Genomic DNA, 18,398 nt, shown 5'->3' with positions numbered 1-18,398 from the left:
TCCACCTAATTTTTAAGTTATGAGCTGAGAAAGGAGTCCTAAATTCTGGTCTTTACCCTTCACTTTATTCATTTTCCTGTGTGTGTCCGTCTGTCCTCCAAAAGGAATAGGGAGTGGTCATGAGACTCCACTTAAATTTTCTACATGCCCTAATACTGGGGGACAGAAACGCTGTCCTTTTTGTTCTTTCTCTGGCAGCACAAATTTGCATTTAGTCCTGTAGACAGCTTAAGCTGATGTCACTTCTAAAAGTAGCTTGTCTCAGTAGAAGCGCTGCATTGGCTTTATAGAGGTCCAAATGAATCGGGAACAGTGGAGAGGTACTGTCTTAGCCTACTGTCTAACCTGGTGGCATTGAGAGAGAAGTGAGGATTTGAATCACATGTAACTGAAGAAGATCCAGCCCAGGTCTTGGTCTTCCTGAGTGTGTATTTTTCCTTGTAGATGGATATGTAAAAGTTGCAGCATGTGATTACTGACCCTGACTAAAAATAGTCATGGCTTGTTTTTGTGTTTTTGTGTATAATACTGTGTCAAAATCCATTCTGTCTGTCAAGAAAGGCATTTGGCATCTTGGGTGCTAGATCCAGAGATGCCTAGTTTGTAGTACATAGGTGGTAGCTAAACAAGATTTTATGGAACTGAAGGTATTACTGCTTATTACTGGACATCGGCGATAGCAGAACTCTTGGGGAAGTCTCTTTGCCAAACTTCCATTACCCTCAAATTTAAGAGGAGGAGACAGCATGTTGTTGCTGAATTTAGACACTGGAGTTGTTTTGTGGAGGTAGGGTCTAAGTGATTTGCTTGTGGTTGCATAAGAAAGGACAAATTTGTTACACAATTGCAGTTGTTCATGCATCTGTGTTGACTTGTATAGTGACGCAAACTAACACTAAATATCTTGTGTGCCAGACTTTATCACCTTAACTGATGAACTATTGTCCTTGAAAGGATGCTTATCTGTGAAAGGAGGGTAAAATAAAACCTTTCTTTTATGGCTGGTATAGTGTCTTCCTCTTATGAAATCAAGCAGATAGCAGTCTCTAGTTCTCGCCTAAAAATCTCATTAAGGTTGTTTTGGTAGTTCTTCAGAGTTTTATTTCTGACCTACAATTTTTATTTTCTAGATGACAAAACGGGAACAAGACCAGAGTAAGTGTTAAGATTTTCTTTGAGTTCTCTGGGTTATTAGAAAACAGCTACACTTAATATATTGGCTTTTTTACTACACTGGTCTTGAAAAAAGCATAAACGTAAATAAACATAATCTGTAATATGAATAGTTTAGTAATGATGGCTCATCATTTTAAACATCAGTTGCTGTTTTCCTATCAAATATGATACCTACAACGTATCTGCTTTCTGCTGTAGATTTATGTGGTTGCTGAAAAAATTTTTCAGCAAAGTGTGGACAATGCTTACACAAGATTGAAGACTGAAATAGTCTCTTGATTGTGTGCATTAATCCAAATTATTCCTGGTTACAACATGCATATAACAGGTGCAAACTTGTATAATTGATCAAACTTGAAAGTTTTAATTTTGTTTAGAAATTGTGTGAAAGTGTTCGTCAGTATTAAAGCACCAGGTAAACATGCATTGTCTCTCTTTGTAGAGATAGTAAAGCGCTAAAGGATGAAAATCTACCTCCAGTAATCTGTCAAGATGTAGAAAATCTACAGTAAGTAGTGCTTCAGGGTTGTGGGGATTTTTTTTAAACAGTTGATTAGCCAAAGTAGTGTATACTGTTAATGATCTGTAGGAAAAACACCAGGCTGTGTGCAGGGTAACTTACCCAGCCCAAAGCCTCTTGACATGTTAACCTGGGATCAAAGTAGATGGATAGTTCTGGTAGCTGATGCTACTTGTCATAGGCTGTGGTCTTTTTCTTCCCCACTTTTCTACGCATTTACAGAAATGTGCATGCCTAGTAAATATCCTCATAGAAGCTGGTCCAGCTCTCCTTGGGAGTATTAAGCCTGTTGTGCAGGATGAGTGTTGGACCTTTTCATATGCACTGTGGATCTCATGGAATAAACACTGCAAAAACTGCCTTCCCTCAGGTGGGAAGGAGGCAGATTGTAGACTAGTCAAAGAAGCTGGTTGTCACTGTATTTGTGAGTTCAAAGTGGTAATCACGTTTAGATACTTAATAAATAAGGATGTAAGCTTAGTTTGCCAGGGGACAGCATAACCTATTTAAACAATTGATATTGAAGTTACTGTTTTTGACTATTAGCATACTAGAAGTTACAATACTATGGTGTACAGTAACTCTAGAATTCAATATTTGATTTTTGGAAAGATGGAAATCATCCCTATTTAAATAATATACACAAGTTATAAACACTTGGGTACTTCCAGTAACATAATATATATCGTGTCTCTCTTTCCTTTTTTCTTTTTTTTTCTTCCTCCCTTCCTCAGGAAATTTGTGAAAGAACAAAAACAAGTCCAGGAAGAAATTAGTAGAATGTCCTCTAAAGCAATGCTTAAAGTACAGGAAGATATTAAAGCTTTGAAACAACTTCTGTCTGTAGTTGCCAGTGGATTACAGAGAAACACTCTTAATATTGACAAGCTGAAAATGGAAACCGCACAGGTATATTTGAATATAAATTCTGTTAACTCAAGTTTGTGTGTTATTTCATCTAGGATAAATAGTCAAGTTAACAAATGGAAACTCACTGTATCTTGACAAAAACAGTTGTAAAATGAAAAGTTGAATCCTGGGAGACTGACTGAAGTCTCTGACGTTTGTGTTTCAGATAAGTACAACAGCAGTTAGGTGACCATCATTCAGAAGAGTGCTTTTCTGCAGCAAAGGCAGCAGAAGAGAATGTGTGCCCACTTTAGTTCAGTTCCAGTTATATATTCAGCAAAGGCTTTTTTGTAATAATATGCTGCAGAGGTGCAAGTACATGTTTCCTTCTGATTTTTATGAAGCAGCAAGATTTCAGGGACTGCAACGTCTTTAATAATCACTAGTATATATTTAGTGGCTATAAATCAGAACTCTGCCCATCAGTCTGCATCTTACCTGTGTAAGTACCTGTGTAACAGTTTGAGCTCAGGTTATGGTTAAGGTGCGTTCTCAAGTTAAGATCTGTACTGCTTCATTTTTTTATTTGGCATGTGAAACTGCTTGCTTTGCAAACAAATAATCGTATTTTATTCTAAGGTAAAAATGTTGTGGGTTTTTTTTTATATATTGTGGTAGCAAATGGAGATTCTCTTTAGTTGTGCATTGGAAGCTTTTCTTAAAGAAAAATGTATTGGTGGAATTCTCGTATTTCCATAAACAATGTAGTTGAGAATAATCACAGAATGAGGCATTGAGAAATTCTTAATGGTAGAGTTTTTGGAAAGTGAACAGAAGTGTATGTGCATGAAAAAAATCATGAAGATTCTATTGAAATAGATGCATTTTGTGAAATAGTAAGTTTTTACTGAAAACTTTTTTTTTTGTTCTATACATTCCTTCTTAGATGCATTACTTCCTTGCACTTGACTTTACTCCTTCCCCCACTCCCCACAGTCTTCAGGAATTATATTGGGATTTCTGAAGTATGTTAGAAACTAAATCTTAGCTGTGGCTATTTAGTACAATGCTTTCTAAATTTCTTAGAGCTCAGCATGCTTTCAGGATGAAAGGTTCTTTTCCTTCTCCAAACTTGTGTTGCATTTACAGTTCTCCAACCCTCTGGCAATCTATTCTTTGAGGAATTTCTGGACAGATTTTATTGCACCTTTAACTTAAGTGTTTAAAGAAAAAAAACCTGTATGAATGAACTATAACATTGTAGCTATTTTCTTTTTGAACAGAACCTTATCTTTTTATTAATTTTCCTTACTTAGGAGCTAAAGAATGCAGAAATAGCGTTAAGAACACAGAAAACTCCTCCTGGTCTTCAGCATGAAAATACAGCTCCAGCAGAGTAAGTTACTTTTATAAAGAAGAGTAGTCAATAATACAACTTTAAGTTGACTTTTTTTTCTGCTTTTTTTGTGAGATGTGTACTAAATGCTTCATGGAAACAATGTTTTTATTTCTACACTTAGTTTATCTTGGCACTTCAGTATTCCACCATAGACATGGGAAATACAGTCCTTACTCTCCTTCCATTAATAGAAGGAGAATGTCATAAAACATACCCCTACTGCAAGTAATGTAATGAAGATTATTCTCAAATCTACAATAGCTATTAAAAACAGATGTCAAATTAACAAAGCTCAATGATGTGATCTGATTGTTTTACTCATTAGCTACTTCAGAATCTTGGTTGAGCAGTTTGAAATACAGCTGCAACAGTACAGGCAACAAATAGAAGAACTGGAAAATCATCTTGCTACTCAAGCAAACAATTCACACATAACTCCACAAGGTAATGTTCCAGTTTTAATGTTTCTTGCACGAAAATTAAGAAACTTCATACTTATAGGAAAAACTTTGCAACTACTTCCTTCTTTGATTACTGTTAGCATTCCTTATTTAATGTACAGAAATAAGTGTTCAGATACTGCAGTTGCTCGATACAAAGATTTGGAGTTTTAGCCTTTAAGGAAGGTTCTTGAGCTTTTTAAGTCAGATCCACTTCCTGAGGTACAATTTGTAAGTCTGGTTTGTGTTATATAGAAACTTTCTAACCAGAAAGATGTTAGGTGCCTAGGAGTAGAGTTCACAACTTCTGAACTGCTGAAAAATAGGAAATACCAAGAAGCATGGTACATTTTGCAGTTGTTTGTTCTGTCTCACTTCAAGGTCTTGTACAAGACTGATGTCTGAGTCTTCTCTGGATTTAGCTGACACTCGCATAGAGGCTGGAAATGGAAATTTGGGGCTCCTAGGGGGCAGGAGGTACCTCTGAGACATGGTTTGGAAACACTTGAACTCAAGTTTTGGGCTCTCTTCTAGCAGCGTCTATGCGGTCCATCTACATTCTGTTCCTTTATGTTCCTGATGAATTCATAAACATCTTTGTACTCTTCAGTTTTTCATTGACTCAGCTCAAGATTGCATGGTCCATTGCTTCTGTTCCATTTCTAATCACTTTTTTGTCTAGTTTTCTGCATTACATACATAAGACATAGGGGACTCGTGGCCTGCACTTTGTGGTTAACATAACAGTGCGAATCTTTGGGTGTTTTGTCTTGTTCTGTCTCTTTCTTACCTTCCTTGCTACCTTCTTTCCTTCTCCCATCTCCTTCCACTAACACAACTTTGCCTGCCACCTCCTGTTTTAAGATGAGGTCTTTGTGCAACAGAAATGCTTATCCATGGAAGATACTGAAGTGTCTTCAGTGCTGTAGATCAGTCTCGTTTCCCTTTGAAAGTGCTATGTGCGAGGTTGTCAGGAATATGAGATGAAGATCTAGATGTATTCTGAAAAGTAAATTTACGCAGTAGGTTTGGCTCTGGGATATAATGTTCCTTCCAGAAGACTTGTCAAAATGGCAAGTGCGGGGATGAAAATTGCTTCTTTGAGAAAGGTGTTTCTGTGATCTTTCTTCTTCAAATATCTGAGCTGGATGGATGATCCTGACAAAGCCTGAAAGTGAAAGTGTTATCTGCTGTATTTGTCTTCCTCCCTTCAGCATCTAGCTATTGGAAGTCTGTCTGGCATCTTGTTGCCTGACTAAACAAGTACTGGTAACTGCTCTGCCTGCTCCAGTTCAAAATATAGGCTCAGAACTAGAGACTAGCCTCTGGCTTTGCCTTCAGCTCTGACTGATTATATGTAGTCTTTCGTGTGCTGCTATGTCATTCAATCTTGGGAGAATTACTGGACCTCTGGACAGTAGCCTCTGGCTTCATATTATTCCTGCGATCATAGGAACTCCTATTTTTTTGACTGTTACATGTATAGGTCCCTCTGCAAGCAGTGATATCAAGTGCATATATTTCTGTGCCAAATGGTATTTGAATATCTCACCATCACAGCATGGTACTTAGACTCTTTACCTCGTATGTCAAAGACAAGTGAACTCTCTAGACCTAGCTTGCAGCAAGGAAGATCTGCTGCATCATCTCCTTTCCATAGGATTCTGCCTGTTCAGAGTATCAGAACAATATCTTCAGGGATTTTCCTTAGGTTTTTCAGCAGTTTCTGCTATAATCTAAAGATTCCTTGCATATGTAGCAAGGTCCAGTCTGCTGTGCTAGCATGTTGAGACTGGGCAAATGATCTAGTCAGCACTGTCTTGTAGATGTGGCCACTATTTCTTTACCATACAGGAGGAACCAAGAAATCGTGGCCCAGAATGCTGTGAGAATTTTGAAGTCTAGTATTCAATTCTAATAAACTGTTTCCAGACTCCTGGAGCTTGTAGCCTGAGCATTGCTAGATACCGCTGGCCTCACATCTCTGCAGATTTCTTCTTCCCCAACTCTTCTCTTTCCAAAAGAAATGCAAAATATAATGGAGAATTTTTCCTTTGAAGGGGCAGGCCTTTTCAGTTCAAGAACCTTTGATAGACCTACAGGTCTTTAGGACTTGATGACCACTCTGGCTTATATGCCTCTCTTGGAGGATGTGCAGGAACTGGGCTTACCACAGTGAAGGATCACTTCAGCACTTATCTGTCCTCTGTTTGGGTGCGTTGTGTTTCTTTCAGAAAAAGCTGAGGATTTTTGTTTGCTTGTCAGCAGCTTCCTCACTGCTAAAACCTTTGAGATATTCCCCTTTAATTGTGAGGTTTTGCATTAGGTGGGTGCATTTATCTGTATGGGAAGTAGGATACCTTTTATCTGAGATTTCATTAGGTAACAAGGCTCCCCATTGTGTCCCTCTCTGTTTAATGAGCACGATATGTTTGTGGGTAGACCCAGTATAAGGGGTCCTGTGAGGCTTGTTAATCATGTCTTAAAAATGTAAGTAAAATTTCTATATTACTGTTATCTTTTTGGCAAAATCAACTGAACACTTAACTGTGCATTAACTCAGAAGGGTTGGAAAAGTATATACAAATTCAAGAAAATCTGATCTCACTGTGTTTATATTATAACCAATGAGGTAAAATATTCCTGTGTAATGAAAACTTGGATAAAATTAAGTTAAATTTCTTTTAGTTTTGCTAAATAACAGAATCATAGGGGAAAAAATTGGCATGTATATTTAAAAACCAAAAAAAAGGGGAGAGGGAAGGGAACAGTTTACAAAACAAGTATGAAGCCCTGAGAAATAGCATTGGGAAAAAAGTGGTCCTGTACTGCCAGAAAACTGATCTTGTATTGCCCAATTACTCTCATAATCTATATTTTTCATAGACATCAATTTATTTTCATGCATTTTTGTGCTTTCTGCTATATGAGTTTGTGGATTTTTATCAAACTTTTTTCTTCTTGTTACGATATGAATACTGGGGTGGGTGGGAGGGTGGCTTTCTTTGTTTTCCCCTGGCAATAAGATTGTCACTTACCAATGTTTTATATGCTTCTTACAGACTTGTCTATGGCTATGCAGAAAATCTATCAAACATTTGTAGCTTTAGCTGCACAACTTCAATCAATACATGAAAATGTAAAGGTATGTTGTCTTGATGCATTCCTGTGTATTTAGTGAAAGAACTACAAAGCAGCATCTGTTGAAAAAATAATATCTATCTTCAGGTGTTCTCTTTTCTTATGAAACTGTTGCTTTTAAACATTCCCAAGCAACTGTCCCAGAGTGCTCAGATAAAGTTACTTTTGTTCAGCTGAAGTGGTCTAATTTTAATTCTTTACTTAGCGATGGTGGCAACAGTGACCATAGCCATTAAGGTTGCATAATGTTTTTTCATTTTACTCCTTTCCTTTTTAATTTCTGTCCTTGAGCTGATGCTTTTGTGCTTTGTACTTGCCTGCTTTGTCTTTTGATTTCAAGCAAAGATAATGTAAATCTGCTCTTACTCAAATAGGTAGCAGAAAAAAGTAGATACTTGTATGTAAGACTTCTAACATATCAAAGAATTTTGAACATTGTATTCTGACTTTTTTCACCCAAGTTTTCATGGAAAGTCATATGTATACAAAAAATGACTTAAAAAAATGCTGATTTAGCAAAGCTTCAGAAGAGCCAGGTTCAACTTGTTTTTCCATCATGGACTCTACGGAATGGAGCAGAACTTCTATCTCCAGCTTAAGCTTCTCATTTCACTTCTGGAGATACTGGAGAAATACTTTCTACAAGCCATACTTTTTTGGGGCATCAGTACCCTTCTTGATAAGGAAGAACCTTGGGGAAAGTATAAGTGTTTGGGATTAAGTGGCTTTCTTAATAGGAAGAGCTCTGGTAAAACTTATGTTTGTTTGTCTTCAAAAGAATCTTCAGTAGTGCCACTTTCTCTAGAGATCTGAAACTATCTTTTTGGATAAAATTGAAGAAAGCTGAGGCTGTTGTAGGAAATAGATTCTTCAGGCTTCATTGATTCAGTCAGCATGAATGTTCCCTGGATTACAGCTCAAAGGGGTTGTTTGTTGGGTTTTTGTCTGTTGTGCTGCTTTTAGCTGACTCATTTTTGGTACCAGGTATTGGACATGTTAGCTCCTTTGTAGTTTCTGCAGAACGAGGCAGAAAGGATGTGTTCTGGGTTCTTCACTCCTGAGATCAGTGTAGTACTGACTAACTTGTGCTGTGGTCTCTGTGGTGATAGTTTTTGTTGTTCTCCAGTGTGAAGAGCTGGCTTAGTAGGCAAGCATGAACTGTAATGTCTTCGGTACCTTGTCAATACGACTGAAAATGAAAGACCTTACTTCAGGTTAAATACGCTGTTGCTTGAAATTAGGAGATAGGCTTTTGGGGAGGGAGTTGGTTTTTGGAGGGTGTTTTGGGGGTGGATTTTTTTTTTCTTTTCTTTTTTTTTTTTTTGAGACTTAATCCAAGGGACATGAAGGCTAGTATTTTGGAAGGTACAATTACAGCTAAAGTTCTAAAAATCAGAAGGAAACGTACTCTTTAAGTGGATCTGCATTTAGTTTTAGTTTATCAAACGTTGAATGCTAGGAGAGAGCAGTTTTGAACCTGCTGCATCTGTAACTTGTTCTGATGGTTGTGATACGACTGGCAAAGGCAGAGATGTTGACCACAACTCATTCCTCTGTCTGAACTAGGCTTTCTGGTTTGCACATACAGTTTGATTCAAGGGTCTGAAGTTACAGAAAAATGATAGGCTGAGACATCTTTGTGCTGGCTGATAGCTGGGTTAGCTTATAAGTGTATTTGTATCACATATGAATGCACAGATACATTCAGTATGCTAGTTCAGTGAAGAATGAAATGTGCTTGGGCACAGTTCTGATACAGAATTCTGTTAAGGCTAATTTACATAGAATGATTTAAGAACTGCTGTACAATTTTTTAAATGCATTTGTCAGCTCCTATAGCAGTCAGTATGGCATTGCGTTAAATCTCATCCAAGTTCTAAGAATGTCTTTACCATCCTGATACAGCACTCCTGATACAATACTGGAATCATTCTTTCTATGCCTTTCTGATATTCTTAGGCTTACAGCCATTCACATCCTGAGTCAGAATTTTTGGACAGGAAATAAATGTGCTCATCTTCTCAGAAACAAGCATGTCCTTAGCCTGGAAGGCAAGAAATAGTGTTTCTGCATAAAACTCAATTTAATCTACTGATCTTCTGTGTCTTCTAAACAAATATATTGCATTTAAAAGCCCTCTGTTAGAAGGTGGAAGTCATTCCATTGGTTCTTTAAATGAAGAAATTTATTCCTTTTATGTTATCTGATATCCATAATTCCCTGATTTTTGACAGAGGTGGAGAAGAATCACGATGAAAAGGCTAAGCCAGCTGTTGCCACAAAGGGTGGGGTTCTGGGTGGGAAGGGGAAGAAATAAGTGAAGGGGATCAGATTTAGGCTACTTGATACTAAGAAATGCAATAGAGAAGAAAGAAAAACACAGATGAAAGGTGAGGAAGTAAGAGAAGGCTGTATGCAGAAATGGTAGCACTGAAGAGTATATTTGCAGCTGATGAAATACTAGATTATGTAATAAGCTAGTTATGTGACACTACTTTGCTTGCTAGCTACTCTATTGACATAAGTGTTACCACCTTTGAAGGATTTTGGTATCTTTTTGGCATGTTGCTATTAAGCTTGATCACATTGCAGAATTTAAATAAAGAACCTCTTCTGACCATAGCTGATGCAAAACAGTTCTCTCCAGCTCATTACATGAGTAGACGCTTGAAGGGTTTTTAAGGAAATGTTATGAATAACTTGATGTCTCTTTCTGCTTACTATGTTAAGGCCTTATGTCAAATACGCTGAACTAAAATGGCTTCCCCCACCCCCTTCAGATGCTCAAAGACCAATACCTTGGCTACAGGAAAACCTTTCTGGGAGATGCCATGGATGTGTTTGAGGCAAGACGAACGGAAGCTAAGAAGTGGCAGAGCGCGCCACGTGCTACCAGTGGACCGATCCCTTTCAGCAACATACCAAATGCAGCAGCTGCTGCGATGGCTGCAACACTTACTCAGCAGCAGCAGCCTGCTACAGGTCTGAGTGCATTCAAGTTATAGATTATTAGTGTTACAAAAATAGTAAATTTGTGTAAAAATTTTTCTATGAAGTCTTCCTTTGTGTTAGCCTAAAAATCTAAACGTTGTGATGAGCAAAGTTATTGATACATAGCCAATAGAAAAATGCAGGGTAGACTTAGCAATAATTATACAACAGATATTTGATCTTGTGAATTTACTTGTATTAGTGATATTTACTGTATTGTTCTAATTTACCCCTTGGAATGCGAGTCTTCACTCTTAAATAACATCTCTGAATACACATAGTATAGCCTCTTTCCAAAATTGTATGGTTGCAGTAAATTATTTTCAAATCAGTGCAGAGAGAATATCTAAATGCATATCTTTTTCTTATGTAAAATGAATAATGCATTTTTATATAGCACTTTGGAACTGTAAAATGAAAAATGCTATAGAATAGGAAGGATAGTGGAGCAGTGCCTGTAGAGTAGGAAGATGGATGCCTGGCTGCTTGTTTTATAGCTAACCCCTTTAGCAGGGTGATGTTGGAGCAGTTGTTTGCTTGCCATTCTGCTGTTACGAATAAATACTAGCAGAGAAAGTAGAGTGGATGGGTGATTCTGTGTTCATGTGTGTATAAGAGGAAGACCAAAACAGAAGTACATGACTCACTGCTAATCAAAGACTAATATGTATGGCAAAGGAAATAACTCATAGCACCTTAGTTGACCTTATTATACTAACCAACACTTTTCAGAGGTGGATTCCTGAAGTTAGCAGAAATATTGACCTCCATTTAATTCTTTAAGTGATTAAATGTCAATTCAGTTTTGCCTCAACATGGTATATGGGTCTAACTGTGTCAGTAAATTATGAAAACCTTAGTTAACTGCATTTTACCACTTATTTTAGAAAATGTTCTTCATAGGTGTACAGAAAGTCATCTTAGCACCCTTTCCCTCCCATGTTTTATAACGGCTGTCATACATTGTCATACATTGAATGGTTTTAATTAGAGAGCTATCTAGCAAGCACCCTGAGTTTGACAAACTATTAGGCAGTACTTGCCTTCTCTGTAAAATGAAAATATAAGGGCTAGGGCTGGAAGCACATTATAAACAGCAAGGAGATAGGCCAAAAGATAAATGGGCCAAAATATTTTGAGCACAACAAAGTAAGTTATGAAATATTGCTCCTTAGAATTTCTGCTGTAGTCCTTAAACTTTGTTATGCTGCTATAATAATCCTTGGATGTTCTGTTGAAGTGACAATTACAAAAGTATTTTTAAACAGAAAAAGCTGTGAAATAATGTCATGTCAAACTTCAGGTTTTTCATATAGAGATGTGTGGCTTGTGCATCTAATGTTGCCAATATATTTTCCTCTCTGTTTATCTTTATCCCTGTATCTTGTTTCTTAAAATCTCCTCAGTCATTACAGGATTAATTGTGTATGGAAGTCACATACTTAAGATGTCACATTCAGAGTTTTATCTGCATTTTCATGAATTGTGGTGAGGGATTCAAATTTCCTTCTCTTGGTCCTGATTCAAGAGAACTGCTAGTAACTTCTGTAAATTTTTGCCAGTTATGGCATGACTTTGTGAATATTTGCTTACGGGTAGGAATGAGGAAGAAAAAGTGCAGACTTGACCTGTACCAACACATATGAGGTAAGGTGACTTTATACCTCAAGGTATTTTGCAACACTTTTTAATCAAAGGAGCAGAGGGTTATCTGTTTTCTGAAGTATCTTTAAAAAAAAAAGTGCCAAGTATAAGAGTGATCACAGTTGCAGACAGAACAAAAACATTAACTTCTATCACACAGGCCAACAAAAGTAGATGGCAACTTGAGTTTACTGCGAATTCAGTTGAAATATTGTCACTCCATATAACCCTACCTTGAGAAGCTGACAATAAGAAATAGAGGTAGGTTGACATTTTGAGTGGTACTTCAGAATATTTAAAACTCTTTAAAAATAAATAGGATTAGGTGGAAGTTGAAGTCACCTTGTCTGCTCCTTTGCCTCAAAAGCAGGGTCAGTCAGGCTCGAGCTATTCCTCAGAGACCTTCAGTCTTAAACACTTGCTATGAAGGAAAATTCCACAACTTCCCTGAAATCCCCAGTGTGTTACCTGAAACTTCTTAGCTTCAGTTTAAGGCCACTACTTTTGGTCTTATTCTCAGTGGAAAATGGTAAGGATCTTTTCCTTCAGTTTTGCAGGAATCTTTAAATAATGAAAGATTGTCTTCTCTTTGTTTCCTCTTTCTTGTCTGAGGAAATGTTTTCAGATGTCCACCTGCTGCAATAAAACTCTGCAAATATTTGCATGTTTTTAGCTTTGTGTTATATTAGTAATTTTTATAAACTTTCCACTACTCAAAGTTAAAATCATGCATATTTCTTTACAAGCTCTAGATCATGGAGAGGGGGATATGCAAGGGATGGTAGAAGGTCTTGAGAGGAAAGATTTTGAAGTGAGGAGATGTATGTATGGGGGAGGGGGGGTGCATGTAATACCTGACCTCCTGTTGCTGTTCTTGGAGATAAGAATAAAACAAGAAAATTAATCTGGTCTTTAAAGTTTTTGTTTAAAATGTGATATATGGTACTCTAGAATTGGGGGATCAGGGTGGTTATGTCTTTTTTTTTCTTTAATATTTGATGTTTACATGGTTAAGTCTATTTCATAAGGTTGATTTAGAGTTAGTGAATTACTGTTTGTTCTCTGGAAAAGACAGATCATAATTTATTTTAAATTCGTGTTCAGAAGTCAAAAGGTTTAGTAACTACTTCTAAATTGTGGGATCCAGGAATGTTTCCTAGTTCCTGGGTGTAGATGTGCACCTGTCTCTGTTCTATCTGTATGCCAAAACATGACTCAGGCGCATGCCATCTCAGTCTCCTTTTTCCCCTTCCATGTCCTGCTCCTATTGGGACAAAACCAGTGGATCCTGGCTATATGGAAGGAAGGGAGCAGAGGTGTGCTCCACTGGTCTCCTGGAGTAGTTAATCAGGAGACCAGGACTGTAGTTCGCACAGTGGAGCACAACTTCTTTGCCATTTAACAGAAGCTACAGTTATTAAAACAATGCTCAAGTCTGCACTCAGCTTTTCTCCTAAACTTCGCACTTTTTGCTGTGAGCGCAGCTTTATTGGTAGCAGTGGTGGCCATGCTTTTGTGCACTGGTAGCTAGAGTTTTAACCACTGCCTCACCTGCACCTTCCCTGAGCAGTCTTTTAACACCATGGAAGTTAAAATGAGGGTGGCTAGTCTACCTACGTTATTACCATTGGTACCAACGTGAAAGATTTTAAGGGAAATTAAAGCCTAATAAACCAAGAGCTGTAAATGCACAAGGCTGAAACTGATCTAGTGTTTTTCTGGTAAGACTTAACTGTCTTAACCAAAGAAATGCTTTTCTCCAAGCTAACCTTTCTTCCTTTTAAAAAAAATTATGTATTAGTTACTCTCTCCTTAACTGGCCAAGTACAGAGTGAGTCAAAGCATTACGAAGATACTAGCATGCTTTGTTCTATTTTGACTCAATGGGATTGAAGTGGTAATGGAAAGTGATACTGAAATCTTTACAGCACTTAATTTTTTTTATTGTGTAATGTGATCTTTGCCTTCATTAAACTTTATCAGTGTATTGCTTTGTCAGTATCAGATCTGAGTTGTGATGGTAAATTTGTTCAGTTAGGACCCGTTGTGACTTAAAAATTGCAGAATGTTGCTTTGCTGGGGTATCTTGCTGACCTAACTAGACTCTTGGTAGTAGGTCCTATCCATTAAACTGAAATGCTCTACAGAGCAAATGTAGTAAGTTTAAAAACAATAAAATATTTGTTTTAAGGAATTTGTCTTGTACCTATAAAAGCCAGAAGTGCCAATTTTTGCTAGTACTTTTGGCATTGAAGAATCTTTATTACTAGTGTTTTGCTATTGAAAATTATGTATGTTTACTTACAAGGATTATAAATAATGATGATGCCTTCAGAACATTATGATACAAAATCAACAAATCACCTTGTTACCCTAAGGTATGAGATCCTGTTTTATATAACCCAAGGTCTTTTAGAATAAAGGATTTTTTTAGTGGCTCTAAAAAGCACGTTGCATTTGAAGAAGTTTGGAGGACCGTAGTGTCTTTGTTCTGTTTTAAGGTCTTCCACTAACAGTGCCTCCTACTGAAGTAGGGAACCTGTGCACTCCTTTTAGCCAAGAAGGAACTGGATATGTATTGGGTTCCTTTTAGTTTGTTAGATGACTAACTGACTTGTGTAGGGGTTCTTGTTTCTTTTTGTTGATTAACAATGTTTTTATTTTTAAAGAGCTGCTAGGTAGATGTGTCAGTATTTAAACTGGATGTAAACAAGTTTACAAATTTTCACATAAATCTAAAACTAATTAAAACATCTGATATACTTTTTTAGTTGAAAAATTAGCTTGGATTTTCCAACTATTTCTTGCTAAGCAGAGACTGAAAACTAACAACTTTAGTTGCCCTTAAAATTTAGTTTAACACTACTTTGAGTATACAGATGTCATTCAGCTTGGATCACATAAGACTATTGTGTTCCTTGCAAAAATGTTGCTATTCAGTATACAGTGCCTTTCACTTGATTCAATTTTTGAAACTTTAAATGGAAAATCATTTTGAATCAATTTTAAAAGTTTAAAATATTTGCACTTTGAAGCTTCAGACAAAAATGAGTTGCAGGAAACTTTGTAGGAATTTTCAAATGAAAATAAGCTGAAATGTGATAATGGATTGGGGAAAAGGACTGGAATCATTTGAGCTTTATATTTGAATAAATGATTGCTTTCGTAGGTGTAATACATAAGTATCTGATAGTCAGAGAAGGCTGTCTTAAGGAAGGATGGGAATGTCTGTGGATTAAGAGTTTGGCACTGTATTTTATTTTTAACGATTAAACTTTTTAACTAGTGCACTGATAACTGTGCTTGAAAAAGAAGAATATAAGATTGTACTGTGAAAACTGTCAAAATATTTTAATTATTTATCATTAATTATTTTAAAATATGTTAGTAATGGGCTAGCAAGCTGGGGTTTTTTTTTTTGTTTTTTTTTTTCTTTCATCCCTCAAAAGAAACTAAGGCTGTAAATTTTTACCTTGGCAGACTGAAAATGGTTTTTGACAGCCCTGCATCTTAGTGTGAATATGCAGGGAAAACTACTGTCAGTCTTTTTAATGATGGGACAAACTTCTGAATCTGAAACTTTGAATGTATCTAACTCATTAAGGTACACAGAATTGTGCCTTTTGTAAATGTTTATTTAAACAGGTGGTTTGACTAGTATACCTTATTGAATGGTGTAATGTAGCAAAGCTTAACAGAACTAAGTTATCACTTGTGTGGAAAAGAATTGAATTGTCATGTTACTGTGTAATTGACTTGCTTAAAAATGAACAATAAATTTAATAAAATAAAGTCATTGTCTTGTTTTTTATCTACTTAGTGTTCTGTTTAAATTTGGATGCAATATTTGAGTAGCTGTGAAGGTTCCTATTTATTAAATAACTTTTGGTAACATAATTTTAATTACTTTAGTGTTAATTCTTGTGTTTAATTTGAAGGTTATTCCTTTTCCGATTTCATTAATACAGGTGGCAAAATATTGTTACCTATAGTTCTGTTAAGGTTTTGATTTATGATTAATACATGAAAATTTAAGATGAGACCAGTTAACTTTTAATACTATGTAATGCTATTGTGCTACTAGTTTTGGCTAGTTTCACCTTATTATAGTCAGTGTTTTCGTATATATTACCAGGTGGATGTAGAGGCAGACTGTTAAGGGAGGAATTTTAAGGAGGTAAAGTTTGAACTTGATGGGATTTGTTGAAAGCAATGATGTTCACATGATCAAATAGTTGATTAAATAAATAAAGGATCTTTTTACTATGAAAGAGTAAGGCAAGTTTGTTCTCATTTTTTTTATACCAGGGCCACAGCCATCTCTGGGAGTTAGTTTTGGAACGCCATTCGGCTCAGGTATTGGCACTGGCTTGCAATCAAGTGGCTTAGGTTCTTCAAGCCTTGGAGGTACACTTTAACTTTTCTAATGTTTCATTGAATTATTATACCGCACATCTGAATCTCTTGCAAACCTTAAACTTCTCTAAGAGGATCTGTTTCAGTGATAGACCTGCAGTTTGACAATATGTACTTTCCAAACTTCTTCATGCCTTGCAGAGAGAGTTACTAAGTTTGATAGTGTTATACTGGAGACCCGGGATGAACAGGATGCAGTAATCACATAGGAGTGTCCCTAAAGCTAGGGCAAGTGCATCAAGTACATCTTTTTGTAACTAAAACCTGAATTCGTTTGTTATGTATTTGAAAATTAGGCACCTGAGACACTGGAACATGCAGTGTCTAACCTATAGAAGTTTTTTACCTGTGTATACAGCTGTTAACTATGGGAACTCATTTCTCTTTAGATTAAGATAAGACAAAGTGCTAGGAAAGGACTATAGGTCTGGGATCCTGCTTGCAGAAACGTATTTGCTCTAGCTGTCTATCTGTCCCTCAGTGTTGAGGTAGGGAAAAAAGTAATCCTTTTCTCAAGCTGTAAAGCAGTGCAACATCGGAAAGTAAAGGGAAAATGCTTCCTTATCATCAAAATGTGGATTTACAGTGCAAGGAGGGGGAGGGTGTATACCAAAAGTGCACGTGACCATGAAAGAATAGGTAGTGATCTTAATAAATAAATATAAATTAAACTCATATAGGCCTTTTCATTTGAATGCGATGTTAAGAGCAAGTCAGAAGACGCTTGTGTTCTCTGAAGCTTTTGAGATCTGCAAAGAAAATGAGTATATCTGTTGAGCACAACCATAATGCATTATGCTTGAATTTTCTTGTCACACCCTGTCCTTTCTGCAGCCCCACTCCCCATCCTTGTATTTTGTTTCTTCAATTACTTTGACAGTGATTCCCAAATTTTGCTCACAAACATCACTAGCTATTAAGATGACTTATCTCCTGTGGTATATAATACTAAAAGATTATATCAGTTTTACCTTGACACAATCATCTTGACATTATTCTGAATCTAGTAATGTACTTTCTCAGACTGTAAACTTTTTGAAGTAAAGGAAAGCCTGTTTTCATCTAAAACAAGAAAAAAATAAATACTTCTAAACTATCAGATCATTCCCACAATGTTTTAGGTGCCTTAAAAACATAAAGGAAAGCTGCTTTTCAACCAAAGAGCTTATAGACTAGAGGTTGTCTGTAAGTGTTTGCATATCTTGCCTCTGTAGATTCAAGAACATTTTCTTTTGAACAGATGAATATTGACATCTGGCTACGTCTTAGAGGCCTAACTTTCATTCTTTCTTTACTAGTTCTCTGCTTAGGAAGGTACTTTGCTTACATTTCTTCTATATTTATTTGTAAAATTCTGGTCTCTTGACAAATCAGGGCAATCTGAAGGAAGCAATAGTAGAATGCAGGAATACATGCAAAATATTCTGCAATGGTGCTCTTGGAAACAGAAGAGCAGAGTGTATACTTCAGGCAGTCAGGAAAAAATCATTTAATGGAAGGGGGAAGAAAAAAACCTAATGGCAATTTCTAATATATACTCTCAAAACTGCACTTTAACGGGGAAACTTGTTTTGTTTTTGTAATAAATCTCTTGTGAATTGTCAGTAATAGGCTTTTGCACTTAAGATGTGTAGCATATAGATTCTATGCTTCATGAAATATTTGCTGACAGATACTTGCATGACCATTAGTAATTCATTTGAAGATAGATAGAACCAAAAAAAATGGTGTTGCACTTAAACTGTCTTGCATTCAACTGGTACTTGCCATTACACACACTTAGAACTCTTATTTGGTTTAAAAATACAGAAGACTATGGAAT

At 36.4% G+C, this 18,398-nt stretch overlaps 1 protein-coding gene across 3 annotated transcripts in view; it reads left to right on the top strand.

Moving 5' to 3' along the window:
• The window catches only part of NUP58 (nucleoporin 58), a 38,349-nt gene that overhangs the window by 11,916 nt on the left and 8,035 nt on the right, over positions 1-18,398 (top strand). For all 3 annotated transcript variants that reach the window (XM_064504998.1, XM_026108876.2, XM_026108875.2), the window contains exons 7-14: positions 1,131-1,155; positions 1,619-1,684; positions 2,431-2,605; positions 3,862-3,941; positions 4,270-4,388; positions 7,447-7,529; positions 10,306-10,507; positions 16,469-16,567. In XM_064504998.1, the coding sequence (XP_064361068.1) occupies positions 1,131-1,155; positions 1,619-1,684; positions 2,431-2,605; positions 3,862-3,941; positions 4,270-4,388; positions 7,447-7,529; positions 10,306-10,507; positions 16,469-16,567 (849 nt within the window). The remainder of the gene's footprint in view (positions 1-1,130; positions 1,156-1,618; positions 1,685-2,430; positions 2,606-3,861; positions 3,942-4,269; positions 4,389-7,446; positions 7,530-10,305; positions 10,508-16,468; positions 16,568-18,398) is intronic.

Source organism: Dromaius novaehollandiae, chromosome 1 (assembly GCF_036370855.1).
Source record: "Dromaius novaehollandiae isolate bDroNov1 chromosome 1, bDroNov1.hap1, whole genome shotgun sequence".
Taxonomy (NCBI): domain Eukaryota; kingdom Metazoa; phylum Chordata; class Aves; order Casuariiformes; family Dromaiidae; genus Dromaius; species Dromaius novaehollandiae.
Note: the sequence above shows the minus strand (reverse complement) of the source record. Positions and strands in the feature narration are given on the sequence as shown.